Source organism: Vicia villosa, linkage group LG5 (assembly GCF_029867415.1).
Source record: "Vicia villosa cultivar HV-30 ecotype Madison, WI linkage group LG5, Vvil1.0, whole genome shotgun sequence".
NCBI lineage: Eukaryota > Viridiplantae > Streptophyta > Magnoliopsida > Fabales > Fabaceae > Vicia > Vicia villosa.
The window spans coordinates 127,624,556-127,648,469 of record NC_081184.1 but is presented as its reverse complement, the minus strand read 5'-3'; the positions used below and the strand labels follow the sequence as shown (position 1 = coordinate 127,648,469).

Below are 23,914 nucleotides of genomic sequence, written 5' to 3'. Positions count from 1 at the left end.
AAATATCTTCTGCCACGAAGGGTCCGCTAAGTGGAATGAGGCCACGAAGCGGAACTTAAAACATGATTCACCTCTGGAAAGCCCACTGGAAGGCCGCTAAGCGGAGCTTGCAGATCAACACTTCTTCAAAATGCCTCGAAACTTGCTCCAAAGTGACATCTTCCACAACTATCATCCAAAGCTTTCCCAAAATGCAAAATACCTTCAAAACATATAAGAAAAACTAGTAAATTACATATTTACTAATAAAACTCGATTTTATTTATTTACACAATTATAAACATAATTGAATCAAAAGTAAGGAAAAGAGTTATCGAAATACCACAAAAGTAATTACCAAACTATCCACATTTTGGATTCTAACAATAAGAAATATTTTTTTCCTTTGTTTATTTTTCTTATTTTCACTTTTCATCTTTCTGATTTGGATTTTGTTTGGAATTTTTATTTTTATTTTATTTATTTAAAGTACCCTTTTAGTATAATGTATTTAGGTTAACAGTTTTGTAAAAAAAAATTATGAAATCAATTAAATATATAATTTATTAACGATCCCTTTGTGATACAATGAATTCAATTTGATTTATTTTTGTTCTATTCTTTCTCTTTAAATTCTTTTAAAAAATATATAAACAAAAATAAAATTAACAGGTAGGACTGAGGGCTCTTTTGTGTGAGTTATCAAAGTTTGGAACAAAATTAACGGTAATGAAGAAAGAATACACATAATATTGAGGTCAAATTTAATCTGAAAACCTTATCAAAATTTGGAACAAAAAATAATACACAAAATATTGATGTCAAATTTAATCATAAAACCCTTATCAAAATTTGAAACAAAATTAATCTGCAATGAGGAAAGAATACACATAATATTGATGATGTAAAATTTAATCAGAAAACCCAAAAGACACAGAACAGCTGTGTGACTGGCAACTGTATCTAGATTAATATCTGCCAACAGTATTTATCGACTATTTTAGATTTTAGGTCTGGCCATGTAAAAACGGTGGTGGAAGTGGGAAGAAGAAAACGTCATGTTTCAGACGACAGGTTGAAAAACATGACAAGGAACGACAGGTTGAAGAACATGACAAAAGGAACGGCTTGAGAGGAGTGGATGTTGAACCTGTTTTGGCAGATGGAATATGGAATAGAAAGAGTTATGTGAAACTTTGGTAACGGTCGTAGAACATGTAGAAGAGGTGGAATGCAAAAAAATAATAATAATTAGAAAATCAATGAGGAGAGTTTTAAGACCGCCACGTGACTTATTGTAATGACTTTTCTATATGATTGATGTTAGGTGAGCTTGCTTCCTTCTTTCACTTTCTTCCTGGTATAAAAGGTTTTTGATATTTTTTTCATTTGAATTATACCTATGAATATCAATATATTTATATCCAATATAAAATGTTGTCTATATAACTATGCAACATATCTATATGTAAGAATATGAATATATTCTTACAATGATCCATCTCTATAGTCATGATAGTTGATAAAAAAATTGTATTATATTTTAATAGTTATTTATTCAACTTAAATATGTGCTTCCATATATATATATATATATATATATATATATATATATATATATATATATATATATATATATATATATATATATATATATATATATATATATATATATATATATGTTATTCTTCACGCAGACATCAAAATTTAATTATATTAATTTTATAAGTTTATTATTTTATTTCGATGAATGGTTTGGTAAAACTTTATCACATCAAACATATTATGTATTACAATTCAAAATAAATTTGTTGGGTTCATCTTTTATTTTTATTTATTTTTTAAATTAAAAAAAAATAATGTAAGCCTATTTATGTGCATTTTATTTATCTTTGAAGACAAGTAATACTCATCTCATAGATATTACAAGGAATTTTTTTAAAATAACCTTGTATTAGAAAAAAATTACGCAAATAACTATGTTTCAAAAAAAATTATGCAAATAACTAAGTTTCAGAAAACATTGACACCAAGGCGCCATGTGAGATGGCGCCACCATTATATCAGATGAAGGGAGGCGTCATTTAGGATGGCTCTTATGTACAACTTTTATGTAATAAGCCATTTCAGATGGCGCCTTGGTGCATTTTCAAATGGACAATTGAACAAATATATACAAGGAGGAGCCATATGAGATGGCTCCTCCTCCTAAATGTTGAAGGGAGGCGCCATTTGACATGGCTTATTGAGACTGAATGTGCCATGTCAGATGGCGTCTAGGACTAAAAAAAGGAATAAGCCATGTGAGATGGCGCCTTGGTGTTAAGGGTTTTAGAAACCTGGTTATTTGCGTAATTTTTTTCGAAACGTGGTTATTTGCGTAAATTTTTTTTAATACATGGTTATTTTAAAAAAAAATTCCGATATTACACCTTGTTTTTTATTAAATTAGTCTGTTTAATAAATATGATTCTTAAAGCACTACAACGCGGAAGGGCTTTAAAAGCGCTTTTTTGGGCTTTAAGAGCGCTTAAAAGCGCTGCCAAAGCCAGCGCTGCCGTAGGCTACGAGAGCGCTTTTGAAAGCGCTCTGGTAGACCCCCCCTATAGCAGCGTTTTTTCCATAAAAGCGCTCTGGTAGGCCCCCCTATAGCAGCGCTTTTTCCAGAAAAGCGCTCTCGTAGCTTGCCCTATAAGAGCGTTTTTTCAGAAGCGCATTCGTAGGTTGCGTCTTTTTTTATGCTTTTATTATATTAAACAAATAAAAATTAAAAAAAATTTAATATGAAACATTTTATGAATTGAATATATAAGTATTGCATATGTTTATTATCAAAATACAAATAAAACATCACTAATTTTATAAGTGCTCTAGAAGTTAAGTTTACAATCAAATTCTCAAAACACAAAATACAATACAAATATATATATATACTGATTTTCTCCCTAAGAAAACTAGTTCTCTCCAGCCGAACGTGACTCCTCGATGGCCATAATTGACTTTCCAACAATGCACAAATCAACTTCTAATGAACCTAACTCAAAACACTTAAAAACGCATCAAGACCCAACAACTCTACCTTGTCTTGAAAATTCAAATCACTTATCAAAATTGCATCCCCAGCATTGAAGACCAAGTAAGACCCTTTCCCATCAAAATTTGGATTAGCCACAGAACTACTTGAACCCGAGGTACCAATCGAACCAATCCTACCCGTCACTCCATTGCTTTTGCTACTACCGTTTCCACCAACAAAACTAAGCGTCCGGCTTCCATTACTACCTGCTCATCAATCAAAGCAACAATGTCCTCATATTATTAATATAATTTTCATTGACTCCATAATTACTAATCAGAAACAATTGAAGTATATAAAAAACAAAAAAACAAAAAAACAAACCCTAGAAACGAGCCAAAAGAATGAAGAAATAGAATTGAACAAAACCTATACTAAACCTCAAAACATAATATATTCAATCCAAATTATTTTGAGTAACTATTCAATCCAAATTATATTGAAACCCTGAAATTTCACAAAAAAAGTTTATTTAAGTGATACCTAGGTATTAACTTTGCAAACACAATTCACAAAAATAAGGATGAGTGTAAGCCTATGTAAAAGGCGCTTTTAAAATTATTCTGTGTACAAGGAATCTAAATATTTCAAAAAAAAAAATCATGAATAAAAAGGCATTCTATAATTGTTTCTATGTACAAGTACCAAGAATAAATTGGAATCTGAAAAAAAAAATGATTACATGATTTTGGAAAACTATTTTAAGTTTATTCTTACAAAAAATGGGTAGTAACCAAACAAAAAGAAAAACATAAGCTTTACACAAATCCCTACAAAATAAATCATGATTTTAAACAGCCTATAAATCACATTTAAAAGCTTAAGCAAATGGGCACTTAACATTATCCTGAATCTGTTTAAATTGAACCAAGTTCCAAGTTGCCCACTACGACCATTCTTGAAAATACAAATTGAAACCAACATAAATACAAATCGAAACCAGCATAAATTGAAACCAATATAAATTTATCAACAGATTTTATCAACAGAGTGCTGTCCATTTAGTTGTAACTCATTTATGCAAAATAATTCATAAACTATCCAAAACATAAATACTAACCACAAGATTATTTCAAACCAAGAGACAAAAACAATATCGTCGCAACCAACCATTCACAGAGAACAGAGACAATTCAACAAACAGTGTAAACATCACATCATTAGTCTAACAGAAACATCAAAATCCTAAACACTTACTTATCCAAATTGGACGATCCATCGTTGTTGTCAGCTGCAGCCTCCAAATTAATTCGAGCCTCCTCAAGTTTCTCGGTAATCTCAGACTCAGTATAACCTTGATCAATCAGCTTGTCTTCAAGAATAACAAGCTTGAGCTGAATCTGCCGCTTGCGGTAATTACAATCAACACATACACGATTATCCTTCTGAATCAATAAATCTTTCAATCTTCTCCTACCTGTAAAAGGCCTGCCAATGATTCAACTACTCAAGAAAGTAGATAGTTATGAGCTGAAACATTTTAGACAGCAATTCTGGAGTCCAACATACCTAACCATGTTGTAAATGCAACATACTGCATCGTTTGAAGGTGTATTGGTATTTCATTTCCAATGTCATGATGAATGATGGAAAAAAAAGGTGGCCAATTTTTTTCCTCTATTACAATACCAGCTGCAAAAAAAAAGGAATTGTAAAACACCAAAATAAAGAAATTGTTTTTGGTGGTTTCTTTGTGAATAGATGAACTAAAATACCTCGTGATATGGCGTCCTCTCTTCTTTTTAGTTCCTACACCATATCATGAGATACATCAATTTCCTGGCACTACTAATGATAGTATATTCCTATGGCCAAATAAACTTTCCTATGAAAGGTAGAAGTAGAGATAGTTTATGTACAGAACACTCAATACTCAATAGAAGGTCTATCAATATACAAATGCCAATACATTAAATATAAGAACAAGTGGCCAGTGGCCACGCATCAAAGAATTAACATAAACTCCACTTGCTACCAGTTACGTCCTTAATATTAATCAACAGCAGTAATTTATCAGCAGCACCTATATATAAACTAGTAGAAACTATATTGAATTATATGACTAACTAACCAAGTTGCTAACTTGCAAGTGTGCTACTTGTGTTCCAAAAATATATCATCTATATCAACAACAAAAATCAAGTAATATATCAGGATGTATCACCTGTTCCCTTCTTTTCAATTCAGCCTCTTTAGCTTGAAGTTCCTTCTCCTTTGCTTTGACATCCTAAAAATAAGAACATATTAAATCTTAGGGCGATAACAGCATTGAGACAGATAGATTTGATATTATTATAGTTCAACATTTTCACACCCAGGTTACCTTTGAGCTATCAAGAGGGATGTCAATAGTTGCCCCACGAGAACACTAATCCAAAAATCACAGAAGAAAGAATACAGAACAATAGTCACAGCTAAACATTGAGCTCATCACAAAACAAACATATCATAATATCAATTGTTAAAGCCCAAAGTGGATTCAATCAGGCTTGTTAACAAGAGGATACAACCCAACACAGAAAACCTAAGCTTATCACAATATATAAGCATCAAATGCATAAATTTCAAGGGATCAGACACTGTTCACGCAGCCAGAAGCAAAAATCCTAAATCTAATTCATCATTTTCCTCATTTGAAAACCCTTCAGAATCAAAGATAAGAAGAAGAAGAAAATATTTCGCAAGCCACACAAAGCCAGAAACACAGAAAAAGCCAGAAAATCAGAAGAATCTCACCAGAAGAAATCGATAAATATTTCTCTCTGAAGCTTCATCAAACCTTCAAATCTTCTCAACACCATATGTCCACAACCAAAAGAAACAACAACAACTTCAATAATCTGCAACAAATGAACAAATAAATGAATGAATCCAAAGAAAAAATAGAGATGAGAGCAAGAAGAAGGTGAATTGTGACTGAAGGAAAAGGCGAATCAGAGAAGAGATGTAGAAATCGCGAACGAGGGAGACGGTTGAAAAGGACGAGAGTTTGAGAAGACGAATGACGGCGAGAGACGGTGGTGCGGCGAGCTTCTAGGTTTCAATAGTGAAAACGATGAATGACGGTGAGAGATGCTGAAACGGTGAGAGACGGTGGCGCGGTGAGCTTCTAGGTTTCAATAGTGAAAACGATGAATGACGGCGAGAGATGCTGATGAGTGATGAATGAATGTTCTCTTAATTTTTGTTTTTAATTTCTAAACACAAAACGACGTCGTTTAGTATAATTTTGTTTTTAAATTTTTTAAAAAAATGCTATGCCAGCGCTTTTGAAAAGCGCCTTCGTAGCCTAGGCCTATACCAGCACTTTTTAGGAAAAAAACGCTTTCGTAGCCTTACTCTATACCAGCGCTTTTTAAAACGCTTTCGTAGAGACACCTTTAGCAGCGCTTTTCTAAAAGCGCTTTCATATATTCCCCTATAGCAGCGCTTTTGAAAAGCGCTCTCGTAGAGTCCTCTTTAGCAGCGTTTTTTTTTCCTTGATTTTTTGTTTTGTCTTTAGCGAAACCTATAGCAGCGTTTTTTCTTAAAAGCGCTCTCGTAGTTGTGCTGCTAAAAATCATATTTGGTGTAGTGAAGCTTTGCTAATAAAATTATTTGGGAGAGAGAAAATGTCATTCACGTGATCTCCTTAAGCTCACTTTGAAATTTGAATTAAAAAAGAATTAATCCAGACCTCATAATTAATTTGTATGAAAACAAATTAAGGTGAGCCCTTTTATTGTGTGATTCTGGTTGCTTATCTTATGACCCTAAGATTCCTATAAGTATAAACACATGTAAAGTTATTCTCAACTTGCAACCTTAAACTGAGACGAAGTCGTTTAGTGCACCCGATACTCCCAAATAGTTGGAAACAAAGTTGATAGTAAAATTATGTCAGTTTCAGCAACATCATCACTTGTTGCTCCTCCAGCCACTAATAATATCTCTAGACGTTCGGCAAATTATCATCCAGACATATGGGGGAATCATTTTATTCAATATCTTTTGGAACCTATGGTGCTAATTTTACTATATTTTCATTTACCTAACTTTGTTTTTTTGAATCCAACATCTAAATTTTTTTATGCGCAGGAAATGGATGAAATAATGAAGCAGATTACAATGCTAAAAGAAAATGTGAAGCAAATGCTAGTCCCTACAAACCCCTTGAGGGATGCTAATTTGATCGATTCCATCCAACGTTTGGGGTTATACCATCATTTTGAGCATGAGATTGGAGAATTATTGCAACATATTCATAATAATAATGTTCAAAATGGAACAATAACTCTTAATCGTAACGAAGATCTTCATTCTATTGCACTTGTCTTCAGGTTATTAAGGCAACATGGATATAACATTTTGTCCAGTACGTAGACCCCATTTTACTATTTATTTTTAATGTTTTGAACGTACAAATAAAACATAACCATGTGTATCTACATATCTTGTCATTCTCAGATGTTTTTGAGAAGTTTAAGAATGAGCAAGGAAATTTCAGTGAAACACTTATTGATGATGTTGACGGAATGTTAAGTTTGTATGAAGCCACGCATTTGAGGATTCATGGAGAGGATATATTAGATGAAGCACTTTCTTTCACTTCCAAACATCTTGAAACGATGACCACTCAATTGAGTCCTTTTCTTGCTACAAAAATTAATCATAGCTTAAAGAGGCCACTCTTCAAAAACTTGCCTAGACTAATGGCTTGGAATTATATTTCAACTTATGAAGAAGACCCCTCACATGATGCAACTTTGCTATTACTTGCTAAATTAGATTTTAATTTGCTTCAAAAACAGCATCAGAAAGAACTTGGTGATATTTCAACGTAAGTTTCATTATTATTATTATTTTTCATCCAAGGTGATCATCACTCATGTTTTGTTTATTGATTATTGAACTTGGTTTGTTTTCTTTAATTATTAATTAGGTGGTGGAAAGATTTGGATTTTACAACAAAACTGCCATTTGCACGCAATAGAATAGTTGAAGCATACTTTTGGACATTGGGAGTATATTTTGAGTCACAATACTCTGTCGGTAGAAGGATAATGACCAAAGTGTTTTCATTGACGTCACTAATTGATGATATATATGATGTTTATGGTACAATAGAAGAACTACAACTTTTCACTCATGCAATTCAAAGGTTTGAGGTTTCTGAAGTTTTCATTTTTCGAAGGTTTGATGTTTATAGAATTTTCCTTGACCTCTTAATTTGAATTGAAATTCTAGATGGGATATGAGTTGCATGGATTTCTTACCAGAATACATGAAATTTTGCTATAAAGCTCTTTTGGATGTTTACGAAGAAATGGAGCAAGAGATGGTCAAAGAAGGAAGAGCTTTTTGTGTCAATTATATCAAAAATGAAGTAAATATTATAACTCTTCATTGTTTCCTAGTGTTACTTCTTTCTTTCTTAGTACTTCATTTAATTTTTTTAAATTATTTTAATGTCTACATCAGATGAAAAAATTGGTCCAGACCTATTTCACTGAGTTAAAATGGTTCAGTCGTAACTTTATACCAACAATGGAAGAGTACATGGCACTAGGAATAGTACATTCTGGTTACTATCTACTCACAGCAACATCCTTCATTGCAATGGGATGCATTGCTACAGAAGAGGCTTTCCAATGGTTAACCAATTATCCCAAAATTGTTAATGCTTCATCAATAATTGCCAGACTCATGAATGATATTGCTTCCAATGAGGTAGTCTAGCACATCACAAGAATTATGTAATAAATTTCCTTTATTTTAACCTTATGTTATATTCTAAAAATATATGTTCAATATTTTATTTTATATAAATTAGTTTGAGCAGAAGAGAGGGCATGGAGCCTCTTCTATTGAGTGCTACATGAATCAACATGGTGTAACTAGAGAAGATGCAATTGATGAACTTTCAAGACAAGTTACAAATGCTTGGAAGGATATCAATGAGGAACTTCTTGATTCAACGGATGTGCCAGAGCCTCTCCTTATGCGAGTTCTCAATTTGTCACGTGTTATTCATGTGTTTTACAAAGATGAAGATTGCTACACTAACTCTCAAGGATCAATGAAGAATGACATAATTAATATCTTGTTGAATCCATGTCCAATATGAGAAAAAGGACTTTGCTTCTTCACTTTTTCATATGATAATGGCAAATCTTATCACTTTTAATAAATAAATTTGATATTTAATCTAAGACTCAAATTAGAACTTTTGAGGTTCTTGGTTGTATTTGTCAAAAAGTATATATGTGTGATACTCATATATATAAATAAGTAGGAGTGGTAAGAGGCTTTAAGGAATACGGTGGTTTGAGACTAGTTCACGGCGGATAGAATCTTGTTGGAGGTGATTGCAGTAAAGAGATAGGAAGCTCACTTGAGATGAGAAGCTCTGTTTTTTTTTTATGTGTTTTGTTTGTATATCAGAGTTGTCTATTTGATACACTTATTAAGGTATTTAAAGAGGCATATGGGTCGAGATTATAGGTTTTCTTGGGAATTGCAACTTTCCACCTAGTGTTGGTAGTGGACCATTGAATCTTTATTTCTTAGGGTATGTTTGGATTGATGGAATGTAATGGAATGGAGTTGTATTTAATCAGATTCCATTGTTTGGATTTGTAAATAAGGGATGGAGCAAAATAGAACATGATGGAATCCATTCCATCCTATTCCACCATACCCTTCAATTTTCATTTTACCCAATTTGAGGTGTATGCAATGGAATGAACTAAATTGTTCTATTATGCTCCGTCAAATTATAAAATATACACAACTAATGGAATAAAATCTCAATTCCATTCCATCATATTATGTTCCATTCCATCATATTCTGTTCCATTTTGCTTCGTTCTAGTCCATTAATCCATACATAGCCTTAGGGAGGCGTGACTTATTCCATTGACTCCTCTTGTTCACTTCTTTTGACCAAGACACGTCATTTTACACGTTTCCCCTTACTAGGTGAGTGTGAGTTTCTTGGGCAGTGTAATCCTTCTTACGGACGATGGGATTATATCGCCCCTTTTAGGCGACATGATCCTTTCACCCTTTATGGGTCATTCGCATATATCATTACACAATCCCTTAAGCATGAGGGCTTGACAAAGGGTGAAGTGCTTAATTGATTCATATGTTATGGGAGTTTATTTGACAAGAGCCTAAGTTTAAACCTGTTTGTGAGACTTTAAGTCCCTTAAGCGAGATTATACATAGAGCCTATCTGATTAAACTCTAAGTCCATCAGGCGAGGCATTGAGTCTCTCAGGAAAAACTTCAGTCAAGACCCTTAGGCAAGAATTTTTAATTAAGTATCTCGGGTCAGACTTTCGTTGATTCCCTTAGAGAAACCTTAGGATGGATCTTGTTTGAGGAGACTTCAAGTCCCTCAAAAGAGGCATTTTTAGATGAGCCTATTTGAGGGGACTCTAAGTCCCTCATAAAAGATTATACGCTGATCTTGTAAGATGAGACTCTAAGTCCCTCAGGAGAGGTGTTGAGTATTTCATGTAAGAATTCGGACGAGACCCTTGGGAAAGAATTTTGAGTTAAGTCTCTTGGATCAAACTTTGGTCGAGTCCCTTAGGCGAGACCTTAGGCTAAATCCTATCAGAGGAGACCTCAAGTCCCTCCGACGGGGCATTTTTAGATGAGGTAATTCCCTATGCATAGCACATTCTTATTGTCCTTAAGTGCGGAGGGATCTTCTTGTGGAAGTCCACCATATTCATATTTCCTTGAGAGGTGGGAAGGGCCTTCCTATGGAAGTCCAGCATGTTCGTATTGCCTTGAAAGGCGGAAAGGATTTTTTTTTGGAAGTCCGACATATTCGTATTTCCTTGAGAGGCGGCAAGGATCTTCCTATGGTGAAATAAAATATCCTTCTTGCTCATACATATTCAAAAATGCATACACGGGAGAGCGACATACCCCCTTTGAAAATTCACAAATAACTTAATTGCGGATGGAGTTCCAAGTCCTAGGGATGGGTCGCACATCCAATTCTTGTAGCTTGTATGCTTCAATGTGGAAGCTTCTAAATTATGTGATATGGTCCTTTTCAACTGGGGTGTAATTTTATGTGCTAGGCAGGAAGAACCACTTATCTCAGCACCAAGTCGCCTTCTTACATTTCCCTTGGCATTACTTTAGAGTTGTATCTTCTGACCGATATTTGTTTGGAGGCAAACTCCCGAATGTGGGTGAGATCTCTTACTTCATCTATCAAATCCACAACGCAATATAGACCAGTATCATTCACTTCCCAGTTGAAATAAAAGCGCCTCCATGAGAGTGTGTCAACTTGTACGGACATCATAGCATTCACGTTGTATACTGGGGTGAAGGGAGTCTCCTTAGTATTTGAGTGGGGAGTAGTATGGTATGACCATAATATTTCATGGATTAATTCATCCCACGTCCCCTTGGCGTCGTTCAACTTATTTTTTATCCATTTTAAGATCACCTTGTTAGCTAATGTTGCTTGTCCATTGGTCTGGGGATGGACGACAAAGAAAAAATTTATTTGTACACCTATTTCACATGAAAAGTCAGTGACATGAGAGTGCTGGAGAATTGTGTTCCGTTGTCGAAGATGATGATGCCTGCCAATTTTCAAAGTAGTAAATCCCCACGATTATGAGTTTTAGTTGCCTAAGTGCCAAAGGGAATGATCCTGAAATGTCCATTCCCCACAAGTAAAAAAGGACAAGGAGATGTCATGGAGTGAACGAGCTCATCTATGGCCAAGTTATACTTCCCCTATATCCGAATATATTTTACATACCAAATTACACAAGGGTTGGAAGGTCCCAAAGTTCATAAAATTCTCTGGGGATACCAGTGAATCCACCGTCGAACATATAGCCATGTATCTTACCGAGGCTGGCGACATAGCGAATAACGAAAAATCTAAGGATAAAATATTTCCCTAGTTTGCTAACCAAGAATGTGTTCACATGGTTCACCACCCTCTCAACGAATTCGGGATAATGTGGTATGAGAGACATCGAACTTGAGTTAGGGGAGACTTCTAGGGTATAACTCTTTTGCGATACAATACTGGCAAAAGTATCTTGTATTACTATCTGATTAAACCTTTGTTGTGTTCATGCTGGCGAGTTTAGAAAAAAGGTATGCTCAGAAGTTTAGTCCCCTAGAACGTACTTTATTTCAAAAGATTTAAAATGTGTCGATAAACTTGTATCTTGTGAAGATATCTCATGATTTGGGCTTATTTTTCCTGGCACTTCCTAGACACTTAATTGGAGACCAATTAGGAATCAAATTTTCCTTTAATATGGAGGCACTTACTTCCAAGGCAAGGACCATGTCGGTGATGAGAGATTTGTATTAAGTCAAGTTATTGCTAGCTCTGAATTCTAATTTCAATGCTTGTTCAATTAGTATGACATTTGGTCGTTCTACCACTCTTTCGACACCGCTTCCTTTGACGTTTGGTGCTCCGTTGACTGACAACGTCCATTTTGAGGGTGCTTCTTCGTCCATCGGTGGAATTAATTCCACCAAAAAGTATATCATAACTTGGGATTTTATGCTTCCTCTTGGGATATATTGGATGTCATACTTTAAAAATTCTACCATCCAAGATACCATTCTTTCTGCCAGGTCCGACTTCTTGAGGATTTGCCGGACGGGGTAGTTGGTTTTCAAAAACACTTTATGATCTTGAAAATAGGGTCCGAGATTCATTTTTGTGATGACGAATGCCGTATCTAGCTTCTAGATCTTATGGTATTGAGCCTCAACACCTTTGAACACTTTGCTTATAAAATACACGAGCCTCTCTATCTTATTTTTCTCTTGGACGAGTACTAAACTCATCGCCGGGTCCGTGACAGAAAGGTAAAGGAGAAAAGTTGACTCCTCTTTTAGGCGAGTCACAATAGGATCTAATGTGTGGAAGTTCTTTATTCTTTACAACGCCTCCTTACATTCTCGTGTCCTTTCGCGCTTTTCCTTCTTTTTTAAGGTAGCGGAGAACTAAAAGGCCTTGGCGCCCGCAGAGGAGACGAACCGGGATAAAGCTGCTCGGAGGCTTGTTAGTTGTTGAACCTCTCAGATATTGGTAGGGATTTTCATGTCAAAGAGAGCCTGGAATTTATCTAGGTTTGCTTCAATTCGCCTCTTCATTAACATGAAGCTGAGGAACTTTCCTGCTTGCACCCCGAAGGAGCACTTGGCAGGATTCAGGCACATGTTGTATTTTGTGACTAATTTAAGGACTTCCTTATATTGGACATATGACTCCACCCACAAGAGAGGGAGGTGAATTGTGTGTTTCAAAAAATCTTTGGTTTGAAAAACTTTCTTTAACATTATTAGAGTTTAAGGATATTTGAAAAATGATTTTGACCTACCATCGAAAATTAAATTGCAAAAAGTAAAAGTTAAGGGAAGATAGAAGACACCAGAAACAATCCAGGTTCAGTCAAGAAGATTTAGTCTTAACCTCGAGATTTGATTTTGAGAGTATTGTAAACTCTTGCAAAATCTTTACTCGATCTCGACTTAAATATTTCAGCTCCAAGAAGGTAGTTGATGATTTGATATTTACTAGTGGTGATGAGAATATGTTTAAGTAGTTTAAAAAATATTTGGAAATGGAATTTATCATGCCATACTTTAGTAAAATGCAATTTCTTCTTGGAATAAAAGGAATTCAAAATGAGAAATATATATATATATATATATATATATATATATATATATATATATATATATATATATATATATATATATATATATATATATATATATATATATATATATATATATATATATAAAAATATCAACCATTTGATTCATCAAGAGAGAATGTTAATACATTAATGAGGCTATTAATTTTTCTCTCTTGATGAATCCAATGGTTGATATTTCTTCCTCTCATCTCTCATTTAAAAATGCTCTCACTTTATATATATATATATATATATATATATATATATATATATATATATATATATATATATATATATATATATATAATGGACTGGTTTGGCATGGAAAAGGCAATTTGCCTAGAAATCTTATTGCTCTTGGATGCAAGTTGATTAAAGATGAAAATTATATGAACATGGATGCTACGAAATATAAGCAGATTGTTGATTGTCTAATGTACTCAGGAGCCGCAAGTCATGATCTAATGTATCTGTTTTGTCTAATGTACTTAGCAGCCACAAAACATGATCTAATGATCTAATGTATGTGTTAAATCTAATAAGCAGTCTCATGAACTGTCCAACTGAATCACATATACATACAGGCTGTAAAAAGAGTGCTCAAGTATTTCAATGGTACAATTAATTTGGGAAATTTGTATAAAAGAGATGGAATTGAGAAGCTTGAGGAATACAGATTGTAAAAAGAGTGCTCAAGTACCTCAATGGTACAATTAATTTGGAAATTTTGTATAAAAGAGATGGAATTGAGAAGCTTGATGCGTATTGATTATGGATTATGCAGATGATTTGGATTATCTAAAGAGGACTTCTAGGTATGGTTATGATCTAAAGAGCAAGGTTGTTAAGATTGAGATCTTACTTAAAATTGGGAGAGAATAGCGAGATCGTATAATATAAAATTGTAGCCAAGATTGAAAGATCTTATCCAAATTTTTTTGTAAGATCGAGAGGGGAGAACAAGATCGTAAAACATAAGATCGCAACAAAAATCGTAAGATCCTACTAAAATAAAAAAACAATTGTATATATTTAAAGTATTTTTACATAATATGTTAGTAGGCAAGTGTATTAGTAAGACAAGGACTTTTTTCATATTCTTTAGACATGTATGATTGAGTTTTTATATTTTATTACTACAAGATGGAACATTTGTTAGACATTAGGGACATATTCGGTCCGTCACTACTTACTAGGATTATCATAAGTCAATTAGTTAAAACAAACCCCTACAAGTGGGATGTTAATTCTCTAAATCCTAAATATAAAACTTCTTTGTTTCAAAAGGCACACATTCATCCCCTCACTACTTACTAGGATTATCATAAGTCAATTAGTTAAAACAAAACCCTACAAGTAGGATGTTAATTCTCTAAATTCTAAATCTTAAACTTCATCGTTTCGAAAGGCGCGCATTCATCCCCTCATAACCTTAATTGTTGTGCCTCTACATCTTGTCATCCTTCTCACTATTAATGGTGGTGGCCGGGAAACGGCCAATCATGCCCGAAATTTGCAATGATTGCATAAAATCAATGATTTCGCAATCTTTTTCACAATTTGACTATAACACACGATTCTACTTAGGAATACGATTCTACTTAGGAATGAATGAGATCGTAAAATCTTGAGATCTTAAGAACTAGATCGAGATCTTGACAACCATGCTAAAGAGGAATTCTAGATATAGTTTTTTTTGCTTATTTTAGGTTTTGTCTCGTGGTCCTCTTAAAAACAACCGGTGATGACTTTATCTACCACTTAAAAAGAATTTATTGCAGCAACTTCTTGTGTTTGTCAATGTGTTTGGATGCGAAGAGTTCTCAAAAAACATGGTCATTTTCAACACGGAAGCACCATTGTGTACTCTGATATTAGCTCAACAATAAAGCTTTCAAAGAACCCAATGTTACATGGTCGAAGTAAACATATTGACGTTCGCTACACTTCCTTCGAGATTTTATCAAAGTTGGAACATTAGAACTAGTTCATTGCAATTCCAACATCTAATAGAAGATATCATGACAAAGTCAATAAATTGTGAAGCATTCGAGAAGCTCCAAGAACTATTAGAAATGTGTTTTATGCCTGATGTAAACTGAATGCAATTAGTGCAAATAATTTAAGGGAAGGTATGTTGAAAGTGCTTAGCTTAGGTGTCATATTAAATTAGTATATTTTTGTAATGTTGTTAACAATTCCTACTAATTAGGAAGCACTACTATAATTGAATTGGTCTTTTTCTATTCCTGGAGTGAGTTGAATAACCCAAATTTACAGCTGAATAATACTCAACACATTTCCTTCTATTTTACTCCAACACCAACATCCTCCATCTTAAGGATCCAACTATGTCAACAAATGCACAGGAATGGGAGACCGCAACTCTAGGTTCTAGAAGTGGCGATACTTGCGATCTTCCATCATTCCAGTAATTGTCGATGGAGATCCTATTACAGCTGAATCAAGTCATACATGCCTAATCTATTTCCCTCGCAAAACAGTCATTGCTTTTCTGAGATCTATAGACAAAATTTGAGCATCTTACTGATTTCACACATGTTTTCTTGAAATGGCAAAAGTTAGTTGTTTGTTGTTTTTTGCTAGTACAATAGCATAATTGAATAGAATAAAGAATTGTTAAAAAAAACTAACAAGCTCCTACACAACTATCCCTCTAAAAGTAACTGTCTCAAAACAACATGAAACTAACCAAAAATATAATGCTGTACAACAATGATGATAGCAACTTTAGCAAGTAATTGCATTGCTTGTCGATATTTCCAGCCTCCACCCATGTCTCTACATAAGAAAAACATGAATTAAACTTCAAATAACATAATCTCTTTCAATATTAGGAACGAAAAACAAGTCTTCAAAAAATTACAATACCATTTCTAAGGACTCTCATCATCTGAACTAAGGTCATCTATCCTCCTTTCAGCTATAGCTGGAAAGAGCCGCTGACGATAATCAGAAGGCGATGGACGTGTATCAGGCGGAGACAATCCTCGTGAAGTTTCTTGTTTTCGAGGTTTTGCTGGTTTCTTCTGTGCATCTCTCACCTCCTTGCATACCTTATCAAGCATTATTAAGAAGTCTCTCACTACTACAAACAATCGCAGGCCATCATCCTTTGCAGCATTCCCGTGAAAGTAATCGCCAGTGCTCTTCACCAGAGCTGTAACTCTCTTCTCATCTTCAAGCAGTTTCATAACATCAGCCTCTGCATCCTGGACAAAACTTTCCACTGTCTCACGAAACCCTCGATCGTCCTCCACATTCTTCAGGTTTTTGTTCAGTAAGTCTTTGGCTTTCAAGAGACCGTGGCCAAGTTTGGCAGCGGTTGCTCTTAAGCTGTCCGCATCTAGAACAGATCCTCTTCTAACATTTTCGAGCTCACTGCTCAAATGTGAAACCATCTCAAGACCAAGTTCGCGGTAGTGGTCTTCTTCTGTTTCACGTGCACTATCCTCAAGAACTTCTTCTGTTTTAATACTGGACAAACCCTGCCTCTCTTTTGCTGCTCGGGCAGCTTTTATACCCTCGGAGCGGATAATCTCTTGAACAACAAAGTGTAAGAGTGTAGTCTTGCCATCTGTTCCTTTTACATCAGATAATTTCAAAAGTGTATCAAGTTTAAATGCTTGTGCACCGCCACGGTATGTTCCGTCGTTCATACGGTTTCCAGTTTTGAGAACAGCTTCAAGAAGTTTGAGGAAAAGACGGCTGTTTCTTAGTTCCTTACAAGCAACCTGATACATCATACAAAAGTGGCTCAAGGATCAGAAATTTTTCCCAGGTGGGAATGTGATAAAAAGAACCAGATGTTACGGTGGCAGAGATTCAAAAAGAAAAGAAACTATAGTGAGATGATGCATGTTACAGTTACAAAAATTTGTTGTATTTGTGTTTGTGATAGAAAGAGCATGAGCAATGCAAGGGTGGATAAATTTAAATCATACCTCTAAAACTGCAAAAGACTCCTTAGTAGTAGTGAGTTCCTCTTTAAATGTTCCCATAAAAAGCAGTGCTTCCATTCGCTTAAAAGCAAAGGGAATGTCAACCAGAGCTTTAAGGAAACTGTCAGCAGGGCCAAGTTGAGACAGATCACCATTAAAAAGTCGAAGCTTAAGTTCTTCGTCTGATGTCGGTGCCATCTTCAACAAGGTTTGGAGAAATTCCGATGGTAGCTCATTTCCTGATCAGCCAAGGACTGGTTAGAAAGATTTCATACAAAACAAGAGACGCCTAAACAATTTAGTTTTTTTAATTTCTATTTATACTTTCATCATTTTACTTTTATCAGAAAACCAAGCAAGGAATCAAACCCACTTGTTCAGGAAATATTCATCTTATTAAGATATGCCAGGTTAACCACAATTTGAAAATCAAAATAATTTTAGAAGAACAATATGCAAGACTAATCAATTAAACACTACCATAATCTGTTATATTGAAGGGGACAAGAAATGGTGCTAGTTTCTGAGTCCACGTGACGTGACAGTATTAATAGTTATGAGCAATTTCTTTGGAAAATTAAAGGAACAAGAAATCACCTTCATAGAGTGCATCGCAAACTTCTTCCATTGTCACATTCAATGCTCGCAACAGAATTAATAAATTTTGTGCTCTCTTTTTGTCAACGATCTGGATATACTGGGGAGAAGGATCTTGGGAGGAGGAAGACTCCTTTTGTCGTTGACCATTGTTTTTATTTGCAGCATTATAACCAAAAAGTGTCTCTATCATCTCTTCGTTAAACCTGTCAAATTTTGTCATTGAGACATATTAGCAGCTATTGATAATTTATCATCGATGGTCAAAAAAATAATTTTAGGATTTTATTCCTTACTGGAATGATCCTGATTTGATCTCATTCCAAACCATTGATTGATCTGAATTAGCTTGAACCTTGTCCCAGAAAAATGGTTTTAGTTTGGCTTTAGAACTATCAGCTCCAGCTGCTTCAGCATTCAGTGAAGCTTTTGGTCCACTAGCCTTCGGGCCAATCGGTGGTCGAGGAGGAGCTACACCGATCTTAGGAGGAGGAGGAGGTGGACGAGAACCAGGTTTAGCACCAAGTGGTGCTGGTGGTGGTGGGGGAGGAGGACCGGGTTTAGCACCAGGTGGTGGTGGGGGAGGAGGACCAGGTTTAGCACCAGGTGGTGCTGGGGATGGTGGAGGACGGGGACTGGCACCAGGCGGGCCAGGGGGTAGTGGAGGACGAGGAGGACCAGGTGTGGCACCAGCTAGTGTTGATTGTGGGGGTGAAGGAGCAGTAGGAGGTCGAGCACTGCCAACACTAGACTGTTGAGGAGGAGATGCAGCAGCCGCAGCGACAGCAGTATTGCTAGATGGTCTAAATGAAGGTGGCTCCGGCGGAAGCGGATTCATTCTGCCTGGAGGAGGTCTTAAAGGTGGTATTCCAGAATGGATAGCTCCCACTCTCCCTGGAGGAGGTTTTAATTCAAATGGTGATGCGGAAATAGTATGAGCTCCTATTGATTGATTTTCTTGCAGCGAGGTCTTCTTGTTGTCTACTAAATTATTACTTGATGACTGAAACCCATGTTTCTCCGCTTTTGTCGAATTTCCAAATGCCTGATTGGAAGGACCTGTAGGATAACTCAATTTTGTCACAACTAGTACAACACATTAACAAAGTATGAATGAAATGTAATATATGATATGTACCAAAAGAATAGTCATTCATGCTCAAACTGAGAAGAGGCCTCTCATCATTTCGTCTAAGCCGGGCATTCTTACGACAGCACAAAAAGAACAATGCTGCAGCTATAAATATCACTGATAAAGTTATTACTACAGAAAGAACAACTGTTCTCTTTTTACTTGACTTATCTTCCTCCCCGTTCGTTACAGGAGATGGAGGAGCAGAAATATCAGCAGCATCTGGCGGTGTCAGTCTGGGAAAAAATGGGGTTGGTGACGAAGGAGGAGGAGGAGGTTGAGGAAGTAGAGGCACTGGAGCAGGTGATGGAGATAAACTGGGTCCAGGCGATGGAGTCGGACTGGGCTCAGGTGGTGGAGTGAGACTAGGTGCAGGTGATCCAGCTGCAGGGCCTGGACTAGGTGGTTCTGATATGTGCTGGAGCAAAACGCGGCCCGGATTTTTTCTAAGAATACTAGATGTGGAAAACAGGTATCCCGTATTAGTGACATGCTGTATCTTGTAATCATCCTCTTCTCCTGAGACACGTAATTGGAGATTATTTTTTCTCAAACAATGAAGAAAGCTTTCCTTGATGTGAGGATGCAAAGCACCAAGCAATTTTTGGATTTCTGTTTGTGCCAAAGGTTGAATCGTGGAACTAAGTTTATTGGTACTAGCATAGAATTCCAGTGGAAGACATAAATCACGATATCCAACCTCTTCCTTTAAATGAATTAAATCTTCACAGCATGTGGTCCGTAATACCTTTGCCTGCAATCATGAAACTAGCAACTTTTAGAGTTTATGAATCCATTAATTGAAACAACTGTCACTGAAGTACGACAAATGATCATAGAACATTCAAGGCCCTGTAATTTAGTCTCAGGTGGGTGACCCTAATAATTACATAAAGTTACAAATTTATCTTTTCAAATAAAAGTGATTGTTTGCGCTAATCATATGAAAGGTGAGAGAATTTCAAAGTGCAAACTGGTTGAGTAAGATGTATTCATTGATTACAGTATCATATTTTTCGTCAAGTTCCTGTGTTTCACATGCAAATATAGCACAAGTAAAATATCAATTACTAGCATTTAGTCTAATGTAATGCATATACTCAACCAATCGAATAGCAAAATAAAACTAAAACTTTGCAAACACAATATCTTTGCCTATCCTTAAACTTCAAAGCAACCAAAATCTATATGCAATAAAGCTATCAAAATCCCAGCAACTAGTGAAAGTAGCCTTACCGTATGCTCGTCGAACAATCCAGACGCTGAATCAAATAGTTCTCTAACAAAACCATCTGGTGTTTCCTTCTTAACTACAAAGCTACCAGCTGCTACAAGATAGAAAACTAAAAGAACGCAAAAACTAAAATTAATAACAACCATATAGTTCAGAATTCCCATTCCAAATGCTTGGTATTTTTCTCATTTCACCAAAGAACTACACCTCCAACAACAACAGCTCTACAATCCCTTCATCACTCAGAAACATATTAAAGAAAACACTTTTTCAATATCCACCACCAACCCACTTCAAATTATGCAAAACCCACAAAGGGTTTCTGATGAAAATCAAAATTTCAAAATCAAACACAACTACCAAACCCCAAAAAATTTCCCCCTCCAAAGCTTCCAACTTTCACCGAATCAGATCAAGAGAAGACAAAACCCACCTCAAACAAAGGAACAAAAACTAACAAAAGGGTGTTGAAGCATCAAAATCAAAGAGTACGCTAAGAAACAAAACAACCCTAGAACAACAAAATACAAAGCTGAGCTCCAAAGAAAGATTCAAAAAAGGGGTCTTTGCGTCAAAGAGGATCCGAACTAAGCCGCCACAAAAAAGATTATTTTTGTTCAGTTGACCGTGAAATGTTGAACGAATCAATGTTGTTTTGTGCGAAGTGCTTGTTATGTATAAATTGTAAGAAAGGAAACAAAAAGAAAGACTTTGGATGAATGAGACTAAAAGGGTGTTTCGGAGGAAAAGAGGAAGTTCTACGCGTAAAGAACCGTCTTGGGAGCAAGGGTTCTAGATTCGGACATTGACAAGCTGACACTATCTTTTACACTACTACTCAGTCTTCGTTTTTGTGCTAACATTGATTAATGGTTAAGTTAAAATCATTCAAGGTTGGATTGAAATCTTAAATTTGCTTTTAAAAGTCTTTAGATGAATCTATTGACTTTTAGATTTTCTTTAAAAAAAATTACAATTAAGATATTATAGTTTGAATTTTTAAAGATTTTAATTCAATATTTTAAATTATTTTATAGTTAATAGTGTTTTACAATTTAAAAAAAAAAAATCAATTTTGAAAAAGGGGCAACGCCAGCGCCCAGTTAGGTAGGGCAGCTGCCCAGGCTCTTTTTCACTGAACTGTTAAATTTCATTGCAATGATCTCCCTCTCACTCAGGATTTCAGGGAGTAGTCGTGGAACATTGATCGTGTTTAGATGTTGAATTATCGCGAGTTATCTTCTTCTTCCTTTTCTTTCACTTTAAGCTCGATTTTCGATGCAAAATCGTTGTTGTGATGTTATTCATTGTTGTTGCAGGTTGTTTTTATTAATCGGTGAAGAATAGTTGCTGAGTTTATCGTTTCGCGTTATGCACATCAAGTGTTCGATGAAATGCCTGAACCATGTACTTTTATTTTTCTGTGTTGAAATCTCTTGGTTGCAGTAAGATTCTATTAATTTTCTTGCTCATATTTGCAAAGCCTTCCCGGAGAACAACGGTTTCATTTGAGACGGGTTTTTCTTTGCTAGGTGGTCATGCTATTTACTTACGACCTGATCACAACAAATGTATTAGGCTTTGATATATCAATGCATATCATGATTGCTCCTACAGCTATGTAAAAGATGGCTCACCCTGATGGTATATAATGCCATTAAATCCATTATATCATATTTTTTAATGATAGTACTCTCATATATCGAAAAGCTATACATTTTGTATTCCCATACAGAAACTTCTAAATTGAAACAAATTTTGCAATTTTTGTGTAAGACAATATGCTAACTGCTAGGGCAGCATCAGATGATGGCACAATCATGGTATGATTTTCATCATATTTGTTCTCTACTTTAGTTTTGTTCCCAAACATCAACTATATTTTTTCCCTTGTAACTTCTATATTTGAATCTCTCTCCAATCCTCCATGCACCAGTTATGCCTAATTGGTTTCATTGATTTTTTTTTTGTTACAGACACTATCCTTGTGGGCTACTTCCAGTGTTGAGGAGATTGCTTCAACTGGACCTGGCATTCGCTTTTTCCAACTCTACGTGAGTATATTGCCTACATTTCTTATTTCATGACTCTTTTACCTTGTGATGTGTCTGTCACATGTCTCTCTTGCTACAATTACACAAGTAATGATCTCAACTATCTTGTTTTATAATTTAGTTTGTTGTTATTTTCTTTTATAAACTTAGGTGCTTAAAGACAGAAACGTGGCTACTCAGTTTTTGAGAAGAGCGGAATCTGTCGGTTTCAAGGCAATTGCACTTACACTGGACACTTCAATGCTTAGTCGTAGGGAAGCTGATATTAAAAATAGATTGAAAATTTTTCTATAAAATTTCACATAGCTCAACATAGTTGAATTGATAAATCTTATGTTTTAAGATGTATATGCCAATGGTTTGTTCTTGTACCGATTTACAATGCCACTGCACCTTATCTTAAAAAACTATGAAGAATTGGATCTTGGAAAGCTAGATAAGGTTTGTTTGTAATTATTATGAATTCAGCAATTTCTGCTCATTAAATTTTTTACCCAAACTATATATTTTTTTCTCGCTTTGCCACTATTTTAAAATATACATATTTTTATCATGTAAAACTGTATGATATATAACTTAGCAAAAACGACTAACTGACGTGTTAATTTGTCTTTTATTTTATTTTATTGTAATATCATGTTTACAACCATTAAAATTTTCCCTTTTTTAATAATATGACGTGACATTTATATATTTATTAAAAATATTGATTTAATAAAAACCTTTAAAAATTTTGTTCCGATCACTACAAGAAAATCAACAATTAACTACAACGAAAATCGCAGGTAATCTGTAGCTAATCTCTATCTAACAGAGTTAGCTAGAGATTAGTTGTGGATTAGCTATGGTCTTTGCCCTAGCATGGATTGAGTGGCTAATTATCTAGTCTAAACTTTCCTAGCAAAATTCCAACTAATATTTATAAATTCCTAGCTGAACCAAAACTAAATTGTAGCAAAACTATCAGACTACAGTTATATTTCCCAACTAAATAGCTACGAATTCGCCGCAATAATACCACAGTAGATCTCAAGCTAAATAAGACCAGTTAAATTTATTTTATAATTAATTTTTTGTCAAAACTATAACTAATTAAGGCTAATTTATAAATAAAAAAACCATAAAAACTATTTTTGAAAATATCAAAATTATCTAAAATTAAGCATTGATTTAAATGAATAAA

At 34.9% G+C, this 23,914-nt stretch overlaps 2 protein-coding genes and 1 pseudogene across 3 annotated transcripts; 2 read left to right on the top strand and 1 right to left on the bottom strand.

Moving 5' to 3' along the window:
* Positions 1–6,870: 6,870 nt before the first annotated feature.
* LOC131607291 ((-)-germacrene D synthase-like) lies at positions 6,871–9,662 on the top strand. Of its 2 annotated transcripts, none has more exons than XM_058879304.1 (7): positions 6,871–7,057; positions 7,133–7,409; positions 7,502–7,874; positions 7,977–8,195; positions 8,282–8,420; positions 8,516–8,764; positions 8,877–9,662. In XM_058879304.1, the coding sequence occupies exons 1-7, from the start codon at positions 6,932–6,934 to the stop codon at positions 9,159–9,161; spliced, it is 1,668 nt and encodes a 555-aa protein (XP_058735287.1). In that variant the 5' UTR covers positions 6,871–6,931; the 3' UTR covers positions 9,162–9,662. The 2 variants fall into 2 exon arrangements, with proteins under 2 accessions (XP_058735287.1, XP_058735286.1); XM_058879303.1 differs by having other exon boundaries at positions 8,868–9,656.
* A 6,613-nt stretch (positions 9,663–16,275) lies between these two features.
* Positions 16,276–21,562, bottom strand: LOC131602437 (formin-like protein 5). Its single transcript, XM_058874553.1, has 7 exons — positions 20,680–21,562; positions 19,450–20,197; positions 18,608–19,370; positions 18,312–18,517; positions 17,718–17,953; positions 16,645–17,507; positions 16,276–16,552 (listed from the first exon to the last, which is right to left on the bottom strand). Exons 1-6 carry the CDS (start codon positions 20,839–20,841, stop codon positions 16,650–16,652), a joined length of 2,973 nt encoding a protein of 990 aa, XP_058730536.1. The 5' UTR covers positions 20,842–21,562; the 3' UTR covers positions 16,276–16,552; positions 16,645–16,649.
* Positions 21,563–22,215: 653 nt separating this feature from the next.
* Positions 22,216–23,184, top strand: LOC131605393 (glycolate oxidase 1-like; annotated as a pseudogene).
* Positions 23,185–23,914: the final 730 nt, after the last annotated feature.